Raw genomic sequence first — 17,318 nt, 5'->3', positions numbered from 1 at the left:
ATGTGTGATGCTGCACAGGGGAAAGGAACTGCCCATGACTGGCATACAGACAACTAGTTAATACTGTGAAGTGAGTCAGCTTATAAAGCTTTAAAGCATCTAAATTGTTCAGCACTTGCAGTATACCTGGGCTTGATGCCAGCTGCCCTTCTGGAAGCTTGCTGGAACCAGTATAAAATACTTCAGGGCACCTCTCCACAGCAACATGAGTTGCTGCTAGCATCTCAACCCTGTCCTTGACTGTTTCCATCCTGGAGGGTCCCAAGAGTTTAAAGTAAATGGATCTCTGTCAACTCTCAATTTTCCCATAGACCATGAAGAATTCTCAAACAGTAAACTGAAAGAGATGGGGCCTGATGCCATCCACAGGCAACGTATCATGGCCAAACAGAGCACTGGTGACCTGTAGACCTGTGTCTGGGAACAACTTCCCTACTCTTTAGGAAGATACCAGAATTACGTTCAGGGGCTTGGCCTTTATCACAAGTCATTCAATGCCCTTGGCCCAGGATAGCCAGTTGATTGCCTAAAACTTATGGATATCAGCTGGTCAACATATTTGCTCCTCAGGCATCAACAGATTTGCTCCTCAGGCACAATGGGCCTTTCTATGTAGCAGTAAAGCTCGGCTGTTCAGGAGACTAGAGCTTTTCTGGCAGACGGCAGCTTCAAACTGCAAAACTTGGCCAAGAACTAGGTACCATCTCAGACCTCACCACCTTCTACTCTACCAGCCTCCCTTTACATGCATTGCTGTGTGTGCGCAGCCTTAGAAACAGAGACAGAATTAATGTGTTACACTGCACATAGAGAGAGGGAACCTCATGCAACATGCAAGTACATCACTTAATGCAAGGGTGTCAAACTCTTCTGGCCTCATGGGTCAGATGAGTGGCACAGGGCCAGTTCACTGCCTGGATCACACCTGCAGACCAGCCCTGCATTCTGGATCCAGCATGTGTCCTGAAGTGGCTGGAGCGGGTGCCATGTATGGCACAGCCCTGCAGCAGCCACTCTGAGACATGAGCTCAAGCAGGTACCACACGCAGTACACAGAAGCATCGGGTTCCTCCCACATGCTGTCTGTGCATCAACTCCGAGACCCATGGCAGCACTAGGGACTGAATTATAGGCTTCCAAGGGCTTGATCTGGCCCACAGGTAACTGGCACCCTGGAACTGATGCATGACTGGAAGGCATAAGGTTACTATGGCAAGGAGGGTGGGATAGGAACCCAGAACAAGAAGTTTAGAACCTAGAACCATAAAGTCTAGTAACAACAGGACTAAAAAGCATGCAAGAGACATCTGGCTAAATCATTCCAGAAGCCAGGGGTGGGAGTGATGTGTCAGATTATCCCATTCAGCTGCCTGGAAAACTTTGCAAGCAATATCAGTGAAGAACGCAAAGGCTACAAACTCACCAACATTATGTCACTTAAAGCGACCCTGAGAGACTGGACGGTTCAAAGACACTGGTAACATCCAGCAGCTCTTTGGCAAATAGCTGTTTGTTTTATACTCGACAATAACTGCACCACAGCTGTCTCTCCCAGTGGGCAATATCAGAAGTAGTTGAGGGTTTTGGTGTGGAGGGCAACTGACTTGAATATATTTCCAGAATGGGACTGCAACACACAAGGCAGAGTATGAGGAAGCCAGCACTATGGAGATCAGATTCCCATGTCAACTATCTAGTGCAAATCAAGTGCCTGGCCCATCAAAAGAACAGCTCCCCAAGAAATCAGCTTTGCAGATTTTCCTAGTTTGGTAGGGATTGGTAGCAGAGGCTCCCTCCATCTGCTCAACTAGGGCTCAAAGAGGTGGCGGGCCCTTGAATGGATTGCATTCAACATCCTGAGTTCAAGATCTGCTGGTAAAACTTGCATCAGCTGACTACCTGACTATGAAGGCATTCACTCTGGTATTCCATAATTTAACGATCTCAAAGACAGAAGCCAAACCCAGGCCCTTAAAACCTGAGTCTTTCTTCAGCCCACATCCCTCCCTCCCTGAGAGCAGGGATCATCGCTTACTGTGCATGGGCAGCACCTGGCACATAGGGGCTCCTATCTCTGGAGGAGATTCTTGGTCCAAGCTTTATGACAGTATCAAGAGTTTATCTTTTTAATTTCAGTAACTTTGGACAACTGACAGCACTTCATGTCTAGGCAGTTTCCTGTTTCTCTTCCCCATGTGAAAGAAACATTCTGGAAAACACGTCTCCCTCAACACATGTGCTTAGAAGTTATTCAAGTGAGTAAGCTGGGAGGGGTTCAAGCAATTTTGAAGACAAAAATCAAAATTCCAATGATCTTGATAAATTGAGGGAATGTGTCAAAAAATCATGTTGATAAAGTTGAAACGCACAGAGTGCCAAGTACTAAACCTGGAACAGAGAAGTCAAATCAGAGAATCATAGAAGTAGGGTTGGAAGGGACCTTGTAGATCTTCAAGTCCGACCCCCTGCCTGGGCAGGAGGAAAACTGGGCTCAAATGACCCCAGCCAGGTAGGCATCGAGCTGCTTCTTAAAGACCCCCAGGGTAGGAGCCAGCACCACTTCCCTTGGAAGTTGGTTCCAGATCCTAGCCGCCCTAACTGTGAAGTAGTTCTTATGGATGTCTAATCTAAACCTACTCTCCAACAACTTGTGGCCGTTATTCCTTGTTATCCCCGGGGGCGCTAGATTCATAGATGTTAGGGTCGGAAGGGACCTCAGTAGATCATCGAGTCCGACCCCCTGCATAAGCAGGAAAGAGTGCTGGGTCTAGATGACCCCAGCTAGATACTCATCTAACCTCCTCTTGAAGACCCCCAGGGTAGGGGAGAGCACCACTTCCCTTGGGAGCCCATTCCAGACCTTGGCCACTCGAACTGTGAAGAAGTTCTTCCTAATGTCCAATCTAAATCTGCTCTCTGCTAGCTTGTGGCCATTGTTTCTTGTAACCCCCGGGGGCGCCTTGGTGAATAAATACTCACCAATTCCCTTCTGTGCCCCCGTGATGAACTTAAAGGCAGCCACAAGGTCGCCTCTCAACCTTCTCTTGCAGAGGCTGAAAAGGTCCAGTTTCTCTAGTCTCTCCTCGTAGGGCTTGGTCTGCAGGCCCTTGACCATACGAGTTGCCCTTCTCTGGACCCTCTCCAGGTTATCCGCATCCTTCTTGAAGTGCGGCGCCCAGAATTGCACGCAGTACTCCAACTGCGGTCTGACCAGCGCCCTATAGAGGGGAAGTATCACCTCCCTGGACCTATTCGTCATGCATCTGCTGATACACGATAAAGTGCCATTGGTTTTTCTGATGGCTTCGTCACGCTGCCGGCTCATGTTCATCTTGGAGTCCACTAGGACTCCAAGATCCCTTTCCACCTCTGTGCCACCCAGCAGGTCATTCCCTAGGCTGTAGGTGTGCTGGACATTTTTCCTCCCTAGGTGCAGCACTTTGCATTTCTCCTTGTTGAACTGCATCCTGTTGTTTTCTGCCCACTTGTCCAACCTATCCAGGTCTGCCTGCAGCTGTTCCCTGCCCTCCGGCGTGTCCACTTCTCCCCATAGCTTTGTGTCATCTGCAAACTTGGGGAAACAAGGTCTCCCCCAAACCCTTCTGGTCCCCCCTAGTGAGTTTATAGACGGTCACTAGGTCCCCCCTCAGCCTTCTCTTGTGAAGGCTGAACAGGTTCAGGTCCCGTAGCCTCTCAGTGTAGGGTCTGCCCTGCTGTCCCCCGGATCATGTGGGTAATGTGCAGACACAACGGTAAACAAACAGGTAGTCAGCACTGAAAGATAAAGGATCAGAAGCGACAGGACTTGATACAGTCCAGTTGCAAACAAAGAAACCATTAACAAAAATATTGTATTTTAGACAGGGGAAGTAATTATTCTGTTCTATTCTGCCCCTGTGAAGAGTCAGCTGGAGTACTGGACCCAGGTTTGGAAACTGCACTTTAAAACACAGACTAATTGGAGACAGTACAGAAGAGAGCAGCAGTAACAAAAAGCAGTTAGGAAACTATGATTGATGTGGAAGTGTTGAAGGAACCAGGTTTGTTTATTTCAGAGGAGGTAAAATTATGGGGAAAACCAAGTCTTACAACACAAAAATGGTTATCAAAGAGGACATCTATTGTCCTTCCCTCAGTGGACACGGACAAAAAGAAAACTTAATTTGCAAGGAAGTTTTAAGTTAGATATTGGCGGCGGTGGCGGGGGGGCAGGACTATGTCTGTACAACATTACATCCCAATTGCGGGGAAGCAATAGAACAGGCTACCCAGGGAGGTCATGGAGTCTCCTGCATCCAGAGGTGACCATAACATTGTGTGGGGCCCGGAGCAAATCAGCCCATGCAGGACCCCACCCCTGCTCCAATCCCAGACCTGAAGAAGCTGCTGCCACCATTGGCAATAGCAAGGGGGGGGAGGGGGAGGAATAGCAAGCAGCTGAATGCCAATCCACTGCGATGCTCTGCCCCGCACAGCACCCCCGAAGTACAGGGCCTGGGGCAGTTGCCCTGATTCACCCCCGCCAGGGATAGCCCTGCCTGCACCAGATACTAAGAACAGACTAGATTAGACAAATGTTTCCTGAGGGACAGGTTAGGTGCATTTGAACCCTATCACTGACTCTCTCTCAAGGTTCCTTCCAGGCCTCCATTTTTACAATTCTCCAATTTCAGTTTCAACAAGACTAAGTTAAACGTATGCCTAAAAGTGACCAAAGAACAAACTGCTTAATTGTAAAGCCATAGTGGCAAGGGGACTCAGACACAGATATAGTGCCCCAAACAAATTTTTGCTCATAAGCAGGCCTCAACTGGACAGTGCTGTTTTGAAGGTATTCAATGGAGTATTGAAGTATTAAAGCTTGTGGCACAGTGACAGCTTGTGGTGGGCTGGTGGTTCTGCAGTCTATTACTCAGCTATTATTCCACACAGTTGTCCCTCACGCAGGTAAGGGAGTTAATGCTCCCATCTGTGCAACCCACCACCCCATGGAGCACATCTAGACAAGTGAGCATGTGCCTCTTGCAGCGTCTCAAAACAGTGTGAGATGCCGCAATAGGCACGCCAAGAACAAAAAAAAATGTTCCCTGTACTGCATATTTGCAGTGTGGGCTCTAAATTTGATACCTGGAAGAACACAAATTTTGGGTATTTTAATGAGAATTTGGGTTTTTTATCAAGAGAATTTGCAGTTTTTAAATAGGAAACAGCAGGATCTCTGCTGGTGAGGCAAGTGGCAAGAGCCGGGCAGAGGAGCCTGCCCAGGGCCAGCACTGGGGACCCAGCTGGAGGGCAGACGAGGTGGCTGACCTCTTTGCCATTTGGGGCCAAGAGGACATGCTTTCACAGTTCAAAGCAGGCCACCACAAAGAGCACACCTTCTGGGCAATAGCTGCCTAGATGGCAAAGCAGGGCCACTAGAAGATGTGACAGCACTGCTGCCCGAAGGCCAACTGTGCAGCTATGGCCCACTGGTAGCTGGCCCAGAAGTGCAGGAGGCTCTGCTGTAGTGGGCCATATCACAGCCCAGGTGGCTGTGCAGTCCCTGTCCACGTGTGGCTAACACGCAGATATGGGGCCACAGGTACCCAAGAGGGCGGATGTTGTAGCAGGTGGCAGGTCACAGCCAGGCAGCAGCCCCCACTGCCAGACTGCTGCAGTGGGTAGAGGGTGCAGGGGCCACTCTAGGTTAGGGCCGCTTCAGCAGTCCAGCTGGCACAAGGGGGAGTGTCCCCAGATACCTACTAACTGTCCCTCAGAAGGTCCTGATGGCAAGTAGCCCTGAGCTGCTCACCAGGGCAGGTTTTTTATATTGCTGGGACCAGCACAGGGCAGGTTTTTATACTATTGGGTCTAGCACAGGTGCTGGCCTCAGCTGCTAGCTCCCCCTGGCTGAAGATCCAGGAGGAGCTGGGCAGGGTCAATTTGGCCCAAGTGACACAATTTGCCCCACACCAAAGTATATGTTCAGGCACGTGTGCTGAGGCAGAAATCTCTGGCACAAATCTGTGCTGCTGCTATCTGAGCTGTTGGAAGTGCACATGCCTGCATGCGTGGATGCACCCATGGAGATAAAGGTTATGTAACTTCAGCCAGGAGGTGGAGGCATGGAGATGCACATCAGTTATTCCTACTCTGAAATGGTGCCCATGAGAGATAGAGGGGGATGTTGAGATCAGTTCCACAAAGAGGTAATTAAGCTCCATATGTCAACTGTGTTCACTGCCTTTCCTCTCCCCCCCAATCCAGGGGACACTTCATTCACACCTCACCCTCTCCTTCCTCCTCCTATCGGACATTTCCCCAAATTTGGCTTAGATGCTCCTCTGGGAGAAAATGTCTTGTTTGGCAACTTGAAGGTGAAGGAAGTGAGAGTGAAAGATGAGACCTTGAGGAACCTGGGTTAGGCCCTTAGAGAACATGAGGTGTTTCCTCCTTCACTGTCACCAAGACCTGCTCTAATTTCTTGGCATGTAAGTCAGAAAAATGAAAGATCTTACATTGTCCCAAAATGCACAGTTTGGCATACAGAAAAATGGCTGGAGAAAGAATACAGGCCAAAGATGGACCCAGCAAAGTCCTCCCTTGGACAGCTCTGCCCAAGCAGCTTTATTTGATATGCAGGTCCTGCTGCTATTCTGACTCCGAGCCTACCACATCACCTTGACAATGTGGATAACTTCACCTATATCCCCCTCCACCCCATCCCGAGCAAGACTTCCTATGCCAAGCAATGTAACTTCTTTACCTGGTTACAGTGAAGACACTGGTGTTGCTGAAATTGGAGTCACTCGAGGTATCAAGGGAACCTAATGGAAAAGAAGTGGCACTGTAAGTGTTAAAGCAGCATGTCCCACATGACAGAGCAGGAGGAGGGGACACTGAGCATGCCTCAACCTGGCTGGCATCTGGCACAATACTGTCATTGGTTTGTCCTTTGGTCTTTGGGCAAAATCTTGACACCCCATCTAGACACCACTCCACACTGACACTGTTTGCTGACCTAGTTCTGAATACTGTTACAGTCTCTTTTCCCTAGTGCCAACTACTGGAAGAAGGTAGTAGTAAGGACACTGGTCATCAGCAAAAGCTAAATCTACAGCTTTCCAATTTCTTGACACCAGATATTGCCACCAGCTATATGTCTACCCTTCAGATGTCACTCTTTACAGAAAATGAACACAGCCAGGATCAAGGCTAGGAAACTGCTTTCCCAATTTCCAAGAGGGGAAACATTCAATCTTGCCCCAAATATAGTCTGTGGAACCGACTGGCAAGGGTTGCTTTCTCACTTAAGGAAAGACAGGCTTACAACCATATGCAGATATACGAGTCCAAATGAAGGCGTTTGTAGTTGGATGACCTGCCCCAGTACCAAGTGTGGCTCTGACCAGTCTACTCATGGGCAAAAAAAAAAAGGGAAAAAGCCAAAACATCCAAAAAGTTCTCTCACTCTAAACCCCCAGAACAGCTTCTTCTGGATCAAGGACTGGCCCTAATGGGAGGGCTCAAAGTCACTGCCCATAGTCACTCCAGGGGAGGACAAGACCTCTGTCACTTAAAATGTTAATATAACTACACTTACTCCCTCCCAGCAGCTTTCTGGAGTCCACTCAAACAATGCTTTACAAGCTATTGCGATTCTAGGTTAAGTCATAAAAATTCCACTTGCTGGTCTACTGCTTCCCCAACCTCAGCTAAATGTAATGTCACCATTGCACTGTGTACAGCAGGGATGATCTACACTTCTGCTCTTCAAAGCTCAGCTCATGATTAGCTCAGAATCACTGAAGAACTATGTGAGACAGCCTTTGCAGCTCAGCCAGCAGCCTAAGGGAGGATGTGAGGCACACAGGGTACCAGTTTACAATAGGCTAGTAGCTTGTCAGCACAGGCCTGAAGAATCAAAGCTATTTTACAGCCCCTACTTGGGAAGGAACATCTAGGGATGTGCATTTTGTACAGAAAACCCACACGTCAGTATAAACTGGGTTACGTTTTACAACATCATGCCTGCTTTGACTGGGAATGAATTCCTGGACTCTTGCCCAACTAGTAGGAATTCTGAACACCAAACTTCCAGAAAAGGATGGGGGTCATTTAGACACGGTCTCTGTGATCATCATTTGCCAAGCACTTCTATTCACACACAGTGATGTTGCCACATCAGCAGCAAAGTAACAAAAGTAGGAGACCATTAAACGACAGTGCGCTGGGGAGAGCAGGGCAATGAGCAATTTATCTTTCATGCAAGGTCTGAGCTAGGGAAGCTAAAGCAAAAAAGAAGAATCAAAGCAATTAAGATCCACAAGGGCATTTTTTATTTAAAGTTCCCCTGTACCTTTAAATCTGATTTAATAAAGTGTTAAAATTTTACAACCAATCCTCAGGAAAAGAACTTAATTGGGAAGGAATTTTTTTAGTTAGGGCAAAGCAATAATTTTACCTTAAGAAAATTTAAAAAGAGAAAAGAAAAAAGAAATATAAAAAGAATTTTATTCTTGTATTGGCCAGGAATCAAACCCAAGCCCCCTGCATAGCAGGCAAGAATTCTACCACTGAACCACCAATGCTCCAGCTGAAAGAAATACTGTTCCAGCTGTTTTCTTCCCAACTGCACATGGTGCACACGTGGCAAAACTCAACAAGGATCAGGTTACAGTTCTGCTACAGGAATCTTTAGTATTGGCCTTAGTTTAATAACTGCTGGGTTTCAAATTTTCAAGACAAGTAGTCTAAGGACCTTTTTTTTTAGTTTTGCGCTATATTTTGGTGCTTTTCCCCCCTCCTACCAGCCATTTTCAGACTCCTACAGGGAACTGTTTCTCCACAGTCCACTGGGGAATCATAACAAGAGTATAAAATACTCAGAAGAATGGACAGCAAATATAAAACTATCAATAGCCATGACTCAAATATGAAAAAAACTGTGAACCAATACTAGATGCCTCTGGAGGTAGGAAGCCATGCTGGGTACAGAAGAGATTCATCTGAAGTTCAAGCTTGCTCCCCACACTTTGGTGCATTAGGCTTGATGCCCAGGGCCTTAGCTTAGTGGTGCACTCCAGGAGATGGGTTTTAGTTTCTAAATGTTGGGGTAACTGGGCCTGAGCATTTCAACTCTGAAAATCAACTCTGCCACCTGTGAAACAGGCCTGGGCCAGCATGTTACCTGTCCCAACCACAAGGAGACAGATTCTTGGGTTTGGTCCCAGAACCTGCCCCTGACTATGAGTCTGGGACAACCTTTTTGCTTTCTTCCCCCCCCCCGCAACTCTAAAAATAGAGATACCCCCATACTGGGAGGGCACTATCCGGCTTCCTCAATGCTAGCAGTAGTGTACTCTGACATGTCCATAGTGAAGGCTCTACAGGTAGGGGGCAGTTGTGTGAGAAGTGATGGTAAGATTGTAGCATGCACCTATTTACAGAAAGCAAAACCAGCACAGCCCTGAACAGGCTAATAAGAACCAAACTGGAAAGGGATGTTGTCCATTTGAGATCTAAGCCAATTTTTGAAAAGCTAATTTTCAGGCATCTGGTCTTGCCCTTGAAGACCCTGTCAGTTTAAGGTACTACACATTTTCATTTCTCTTAAGAAAAATTAATTTCCCTGTTGCTGCATGAATAATCATACAATTGATCAGGGACAAACCACAAAACTACACTGGAAACTCTTTGGAGCAGCTTTGTTCTGGGTTTGTATATCACTGCATGCTGGGCTCCTAGCTGCAGCCCAAACAGATGCACACATAGCATACTGTTAGATGCACAATATTAACTGGCTAAAAAAGGTCTTCCTGATTTTCCAGGTGTCATATTACTGTTAAATGTCCCAGCGGCTGGCAGGTGGTAAAGTCTGGGAACACATTTACATATAGACATGGTTACTACTTGGGTTGCATAGACTATTAATCTATGCAACCTAATAAAATGACCACTATGACCAAAGTGCAAAGTAAGAATCATGTTTTAGACTATATGCTAATTATATAGCAGCATGAGAAAGTCAGACAAGCAAAATGTGAAGCAGTTCCACAGCCATTAAGAAAATTCAGGAGCAGCTTCCACAGGCTACAGCTGCATTGTACAAGCCCAACATTCCTCCTGAGAGCGCACTAAGGTCCCACTCAGTGTCACTCTTCAGAAGCAGCCCTGGCTAACCAGGTCAAGGAAGTACCAAAAGGATAATTATCTAGCCCTTGCCCAAGCCCAGATAAAAAGAAACTCACCACTGGAGGGCACCTCAGGCTTGGAGAGAGACTCCTCTGAGTTGGCTTCTGTTTGCAGGCTCATGGATTGCTTGGCTTCATCTGTTTCATCATCTTCTGGGATGACAAGCTTCATCAGGCTCTGGTTACACACATTGGCCACCTCTTTGATGTCTGGGCAGAGAGGATGTAAGGAGCATTTTGATCTAAGGGTGTGTACTCAGTGCAGAATGTTGGATGAACCTATAGCAGATACCCACAACACAGAACCACTGCCCTTCTCCTGGGTCAGTCACTCTGGTGTTCTGCCAGATGGACTAAGAACTTTTTGGGCACTTATTATCCAGGATGGGGATGAGAGGAGGAACAACAGTGAATCCTTGGTGTCCTACCTCAGCAACCTTTGGTCTCAACTAGCTGATCCTCTGCAAACTCAGCCCCCACATACCACAAGGGCATAAGCTGGAAGTTTACCTGTTAAATCTGTACTAGGAACAGCCAGTGCTCACATTAAAGTGGGTTAACATCCCATAAAGACGTAATGAATGTCCCATGAAGTGCACTGGGCAGCTCACACTTCTGAGGAAAGCCAGCTTCAGTAGAAGAAGGGACTATTCATACACTGGTGTCCTACTGCCCCAAGAGCAGCAGTGTTTCTATGCTAACCACCACTGACTAGTATCAAAAGCCAGCAGCGGCCCCATTACAAATGCAGCAAGTGACTTGCTTCCTCCCCAGCTTTAGCCTCAAACATTTGTTCTTTATTCTTCCACAAGTCTGCCTGTGATACCTAGGCACAAAGGAAGAAAATCAGTCATCCTGGACACCACGACTCATTTCTACCCCAAAACTGTTCCTCCCTTCCCCAAACCTAAAAAGCCACAAGCAGCTCTTCAAGGAGCTTTACCAGTGTCACCCCAAATACTGGTACACAGCAATCTGTGCTTGGCGAAGAACAGACGTCTGAGGGGAGCGAACGACACTGGAACTTGACAGCAGCCTCTGTTGGCCCTGATCTGGGTAGCAAGGATACTCTTCTTGCGGTCATCATAGGATAGACATGGCAGAACTGCAGTCAGGATCCCAGAGGAGTAGGGCAGCATCACCCGGCCAGCCAGCTGGATGAACTCCCTCATCCAACACATGGCCGTAAGCTGTATCAGGTCATCTAAGAGACATGGACCAAAGGAAGAGGTGAGGAAGAGGCAGACTGCTCCCTGCTGTTCAAATCACCACATGTTTACATGCATGAAACTAGAAAACAGAAGCAAGGTGTCATCCTGCTATAAAGAGAGAGAGAGAGAGAGAGAGAGAGAGAGAGAGAAGTGTGGGGTGCTCACCTCAAGCTCCTTTCCCCCAGAATCCCAGAGTAACTGAAGGTTGCTTGATGACAGTAGTGAGATCAAATGAACACTTTATTGTAATCATTAGGCTTCAGAGTTTCCAGGCAAACTAAATTACTGAGGGCAGTCTGACATCAGTAGGCATTTAGATAAAGTTCCTAACTGGTACTTAGGCCCCAGACATTAAAAGGTATTGCACAATTAACTGGTTAATTGTGCAATTACCTGGAGACCAGCTACACGTGCAAAATAGCTATCATACAACAAAAAGCTCCAGCCAGGTATAAAGTTAGTACTCTACTAACTTAATAGCTAGCTGCTATTGAGCTTTGATTTGCACATATAGCAGGGTCTCCCCTGCAGCTTGGAGCCCTGTCAGCTGACAGGGCTCCCAGATGCCAGGGAAAAATGCACAGATGCCAAATCCCAGACACCCAGTGTAAAACTCTCAGGCCTTGTGGATCGAGGCAGCCACAACCCCCTGGGGTCAGGGATGCATGAAACTCCCAGGCCCAGGTCGGGGATGTGGGAAACCGCTGGGGCTAAAGGATTGGTGCTACAGCAATTCCCCCTGACCCAGGGGTTTCATGTACTGGGGTGCATGGGACTCCCAGATGTGGGAAACCTGCTTCTTGCTGTTGCAGGGGGAACCCAAGACTAGGCTTCCACTGCACCAGCAATAAGAAATGATGGGATCTAATGCACAATCCCACAATCGTCATGCCTTTAGCTGCACTTGTAGAGGGGGGCCTTACACAACTAAGCGGCCTCCATAGTAAAGGTTCACACATAACCTAAGTCAGCCCCCACCCAGAACAGGGGAAGGAGCGCAGGTCTTATATTGTTTATACTCCTCTTGATAAACCAGGTGTCACAGGTGCCTTCCTGAAGACTTAGGCAAACAGCACTGCATTGGGTCACATCCAGGTGCTCTCCATGTCCACAAGAGCCAAGAGAAGAGTAAGTGCTTGTATATGTCACAACCCAAGGGTGTGATTTTGTTTTGCGAGTGCTTCAGCACTGCTAAATTGTTCCCGCTAAATTGCAGCTTCTTTGCACGGTGGAGTTTTCTGCTGCAGAGGAGAACCCCGGTGCAAAAGAATTCCCGCCACCAGTAGCTTTCTTTGCAGGGTGCATTTCTTTGTTGCAGCACAGAAATGCACGTTGCAAGGAGTTCCCGCCATTCGTATTCAAATTTGTGCCCCACCATTGGCTAGTTCCAAATTATTCACATGTGGCGGCTAGTGATTGGCTTGCTAGCCATATAAAAAGCTTGAGTGGTTTCTGCCCAAGTTGGAGGACTCCACGAACACCAGAAGGAAGAGACTTCATGCCTTGTGAAGATCTCTAAGCGCTGCGGAGCCTATCGGACCCAGCATATTTCAAGCAAGCAACAGGGGTCTGATCAGCCTCTAGCTTCTCCCCATCACCGAGCGCAATCCTCGACGTATCCCTCTTCCCCGCGCGCAAAAAAAGATCCACGGCGCCTAGCAAACTTCATATGAGTCTATTCAGAGCTCTTCACTTCGAGTACTTTCTTCGGTTGTCGCAATGGGCTCGCGGTTTAGAGCCTCCAACCGGACGGGCTAGAAGAATGTTCACGGGAAGGAACTCTAGTCCGCCTCTCTTCTTTTCTATCTGTAACCGCAACTCAAGCAAGTTTTCCAGCCTACACCGCGACCATCTTCGGTGTAAGTAAACAATCTTAAATCAACCATTACGCGTCTGTGACTAATTCTAGCATGCCGCCTGTTTTCTCCAACCCAGCGTGCCCGGGCTGTTGGCCACAGCCCGCGCAGTGCGAAAAAGGGCCCGGATCGCTCCCGGCCCGCACAGTATATACTAGCATGTGCCAGCCAGGGGCTTTTAGACTGCAGCATCCTCTGCTAGCATAAGTGAACATTAGCATAGGCAGAAAAGGCCTCTATTGGCATAGGGGGAGCAACCCAGGTAAGCTGCAACACAGCAAGCCAGGCCTTAGTTTACCCTGTTTCCTCCTGTGTTTCACTACATCAGTGCAGCCACAGCAGTGTCTGGCTGCAGTTGGGGTAAATCCCAAGAAAGGACAGACCAAAGACATAGCAACGCTCTTCAAAATGCAGGGAGGGAAAGCCCCAAATTGCTACAGCAATAAATTGACAAAACCAGACTGGTTTCTAAGGCCTGGTCTCCACAGTTATATCAGTTTAGCTATAAGCATTATTTCACATTAGTATCAATTGGACTGAACATGTACAACTATGCTGGAACATCCCATTAAGTTAGACCCGGCTTACAGGCTTAGCCAACATTAGTGAATTTACAAGCAGTTTAAACAGATTCACAGTTAAACTGAAACAAGTTTGCCCATGCAGGGGCCTATACACAATTCAATCAATTACAATGTTCAAGTGATTTAAGTGGAATCAGCATGACTTATGTGTAGACAAGACCTTTCTCAGACAGTCCCCTACATTACATGTGTCCATTCCCCTGTGAAGGTGATTGCCCAGTAGGTATCTGTAGAATCCACAAGATGGCACTTTGCCACAAAGTGGGCTGTGACATCTCTGGACACTACAGAAACACCAGAGGCAAATGGGGGTGCTAAACTTTCAAACATCAGAATGCCTAAATCCATATAAAGGGGTTTTACTGGTAAAGGTGCTGAGCTCCAGCTGCATTCTCCTACCCCCAAGTTCTAAAGACAACCAACTGTTTGACAGCAGAGTTGAACTGCATTTCCAGTGTAATAGATCAGCAACAGTGTAAGCAGCAATAATGTGTAGGAGTAACAGCATGGAAGGCTCTGGAGCACTGCAGCCCACTCAGGAAGTCAGAACAACTTGCTCAGATATGCATTGCTTGAAGCCTTCTGACATCTGCCCATTCACACCTCTCAGCAGGGTTTCATGCATGTGACTCCAAAATCTTTCAGTCTAATAAATCAAGGAAGAACCTGTCTGAGCAGAGGCATTTTGCTGAGCATGAGATCCTCCTGATAGGGCAAGCAGCAGAACTTCTCACCAGAGAAGAGATCAGCATCTGAATTTGAAAAGTCTCTGATTGTTCAAAGGTCACTGTTGCAGGAACAGTTAACAGCCACCCCCCAGAGAAGTAAAAGTTTGTGATGCTATCATAGCACAATATCAGGCTGCTTTTCTGCTTCTGTCACTCTACTACTTGATGCTTGGGTGGAAGGGGCTATGGAAATAATGTGATTCACCAAGCATCACACTGAGACAAGTAGTACTCCTCAAGCTAATAGATGGAGGAACAAATTTTGAGGTTCTATTATTGAATCAGTGAAGGAGCAGCTCCAAAAGGACTCCGTTGGGGATGCACCCTACACCTACTGAAGTAAATGGGCAAGCCCTCATGGATTTCAGTTTGCAGACAGATGGAACCTGGCACATACAGTACTGAACTATGGGTTCCAGTGTCACTATGAAACCCATTCTCCTCTGGTCTTAATCAAATAATTTCCACAGGACACTGTCATTTCCATAAGGTAGCAAATTCCCAGGACAAGGGCATTTCTAAGTCTTTAATAAGACAGCTCATTTCCTTTATAAAATACATGTTCCCTCCCAAGCAAGACCTGGTGCTTGACCATGAGCAAGTCATGTCCCAGCCCCACTGCTTTGCTATTACTTGGGTTTTTAGTCTTCTCTTTGGTAGAAGGAAAACTGGAAAGGAGAACAAAACAGAGGCCTCTAAAGTGTTAACAGACTGTAGTTGTGAATCAGAGGTTTTGTTGCAGTACTGATTCCATTGCCCAGGCTCCATTCCACACACTCACCAGAGGCCTGACAGTGAATCACTAGAATATTGGCCATCTCTGCAAACTTGACACTGGAGGGATTCTTCTTGATCTCCTTAAGGAATTCCCCAAGTGCTACTTCACACCTGCAAGAAGAAAGGACATTAAAAAATTATCTTGCTCTACAGAAACAGAGGACTACATAGGCCAAACTCCTGAAATCAATGAGCCAAAGCTTCGCTCATCACACATGTAAAGCCTCATTGATAGACAAGCTACAGCAGTCCCCTGCACTAGCAGTGGTAAGTACCCATCCTAACAAACATTGTGCTCATTTTGCTACATTACAGATTCTCTTTGGAGTTGACTTGAGATATCTGTGCTTGAAGGAACTCCTCATGTGAACTGTGGTGTGGCTGCTCTCACATTAACTACACAAAGCAACTGCATCCCCTCTAGAAGAAGCGTCAGCAGCTCTCTCAAGCATCAACTGACACCCAAAGTGTGCCAGCTGGATCGAGCTCAGGGGGTGAGAGGGAGAGTGTGTGTGTGTGTGTGTGTGTGTGTGTGTGTGTGTGTGTGTGTACGTACGTACACACACACACACACACACACAAGTGGGATTAGGGACAACACTCAATATACATATGTTACAGATCTATGCTGGCAGAGCCTCCTAGTGGGGAGAGAGTTCAGGCTGGCAATTTTTCCTGTCTCTATAGTGCCTCTCGCTTCTTAAACTGTGTCAGTCAAATTGATGAAAGCCCCGTCCATAAAGCTACATGTGCATCAGAACAGCAATACTGGTATAACTTAGCCCAGGCAATAGCTAAACCACAATCTTACACTACAATGAAGACCAGCTCACTGCAAGCTCCTGACCTCACTGACCCAGTAGACAAATAATTGGCTCTGGGTCCATCTTCACTGCACAGCTAACTCAGGAACTTAACCAGGTTTTAGCCCATTCCTCTTGCTACCCCCGACACAGAAATCTCCAATCTAGCTTTGCACAGGCTTCAGCAGCAAGGTCATTGGCCCGGCAAGGGGTGAAGGCCCAGATTCCGTTTTCATTCAGGCTGAAACCACCCCATTTTGTTATGGGGAGGCAGAATAAGTCACTCCAGTGCCAAGAGCACTCTAATGCCCTTACTACAATTCTCCTGAAGGCCAAACTGACAGGAAAACGAAAGCTATAAGCACTAAAGCACATCTAATGAGATGATCCTAGACACATGCCAAGGCAAGTGAGGAAATAGTGAGGACAAATTATGTGCATAGGGCTTTGCCATGGGGCCGTTCCTACCTCGGCTAGGCCATTCTAGGGGCTTATCAGGCAGGCTAACTGTGCCCTACAAATGAGCCTAGGCATTCTGTACAGGTGTGAGGGAGCCATGAATCATAGTTGTAATTAAAAAACTACATCCAGGGATGATTATTTAATGAAGTCTAACTCAAATGTCACTGAAAAACAGGTGGAAGATATGAACCATATGCTGTAGGTATAAGAATGGTCACTTCTAGCTTCCCCCTGCAGAATGAAGACTGGTAGTTGTCATTCCCTGCTATAAGGGGGCATCTTATTTCCAACAACTTTTTCAACACATCAGCACTCAACTAAGTGATGTATGCAGGGAGACAGCTGTAGACAAGCTCCTACTGCCAGATGCAAAACCCAGAAAGGTACCAGCTGGGGACTAGAGAATCTCAGCAAACTACTTCTCTAACTGATTCCTTGTCAAGTAGCATCCATAAGATTTCACTTGAACAGAATCACCAGCCCAGGAAAGCACAGCTTATTTCAGCACAGGCTTGGTAGGAGATGCCCATTCACCCAAATGCTGCTCCTCTAGACTCACATTTTCCGTATTTCTTTGCTGTTGTCTCCCAGGATCTGGAAGAGGCCATCCAGGATCTCCGGCAGGTAATCCAGGAGATTGATGTCAGGTACAGACTCTAGCACTAGGATCTAACTCAGAGAAGAATCAAGACAGACAAAGAAAAAGTCCTTGAGAGTTGCAG

At 47.1% G+C, this 17,318-nt stretch overlaps 1 protein-coding gene across 2 annotated transcripts in view; it reads right to left on the bottom strand.

Annotated features, from left to right (window-relative positions):
• Positions 1 to 17,318, bottom strand: part of VAC14 (VAC14 component of PIKFYVE complex) — a 207,593-nt gene that overhangs the window by 163,505 nt on the left and 26,770 nt on the right. For both annotated transcript variants that reach the window (XM_019497296.2, XM_006262191.4), the window contains exons 6-10: positions 17,156 to 17,265; positions 15,336 to 15,442; positions 11,245 to 11,379; positions 10,233 to 10,385; positions 6,749 to 6,809 (exon numbers count right to left, since the gene is read on the bottom strand). In XM_019497296.2, coding sequence (XP_019352841.2) covers positions 6,749 to 6,809; positions 10,233 to 10,385; positions 11,245 to 11,379; positions 15,336 to 15,442; positions 17,156 to 17,265 — 566 coding nt within the window. The remainder of the gene's footprint in view (positions 1 to 6,748; positions 6,810 to 10,232; positions 10,386 to 11,244; positions 11,380 to 15,335; positions 15,443 to 17,155; positions 17,266 to 17,318) is intronic.

This window comes from Alligator mississippiensis, chromosome 10, assembly GCF_030867095.1.
Source record: "Alligator mississippiensis isolate rAllMis1 chromosome 10, rAllMis1, whole genome shotgun sequence".
Taxonomy (NCBI): domain Eukaryota; kingdom Metazoa; phylum Chordata; order Crocodylia; family Alligatoridae; genus Alligator; species Alligator mississippiensis.
This window is presented reverse-complemented; position numbering and strand designations above follow the sequence as displayed.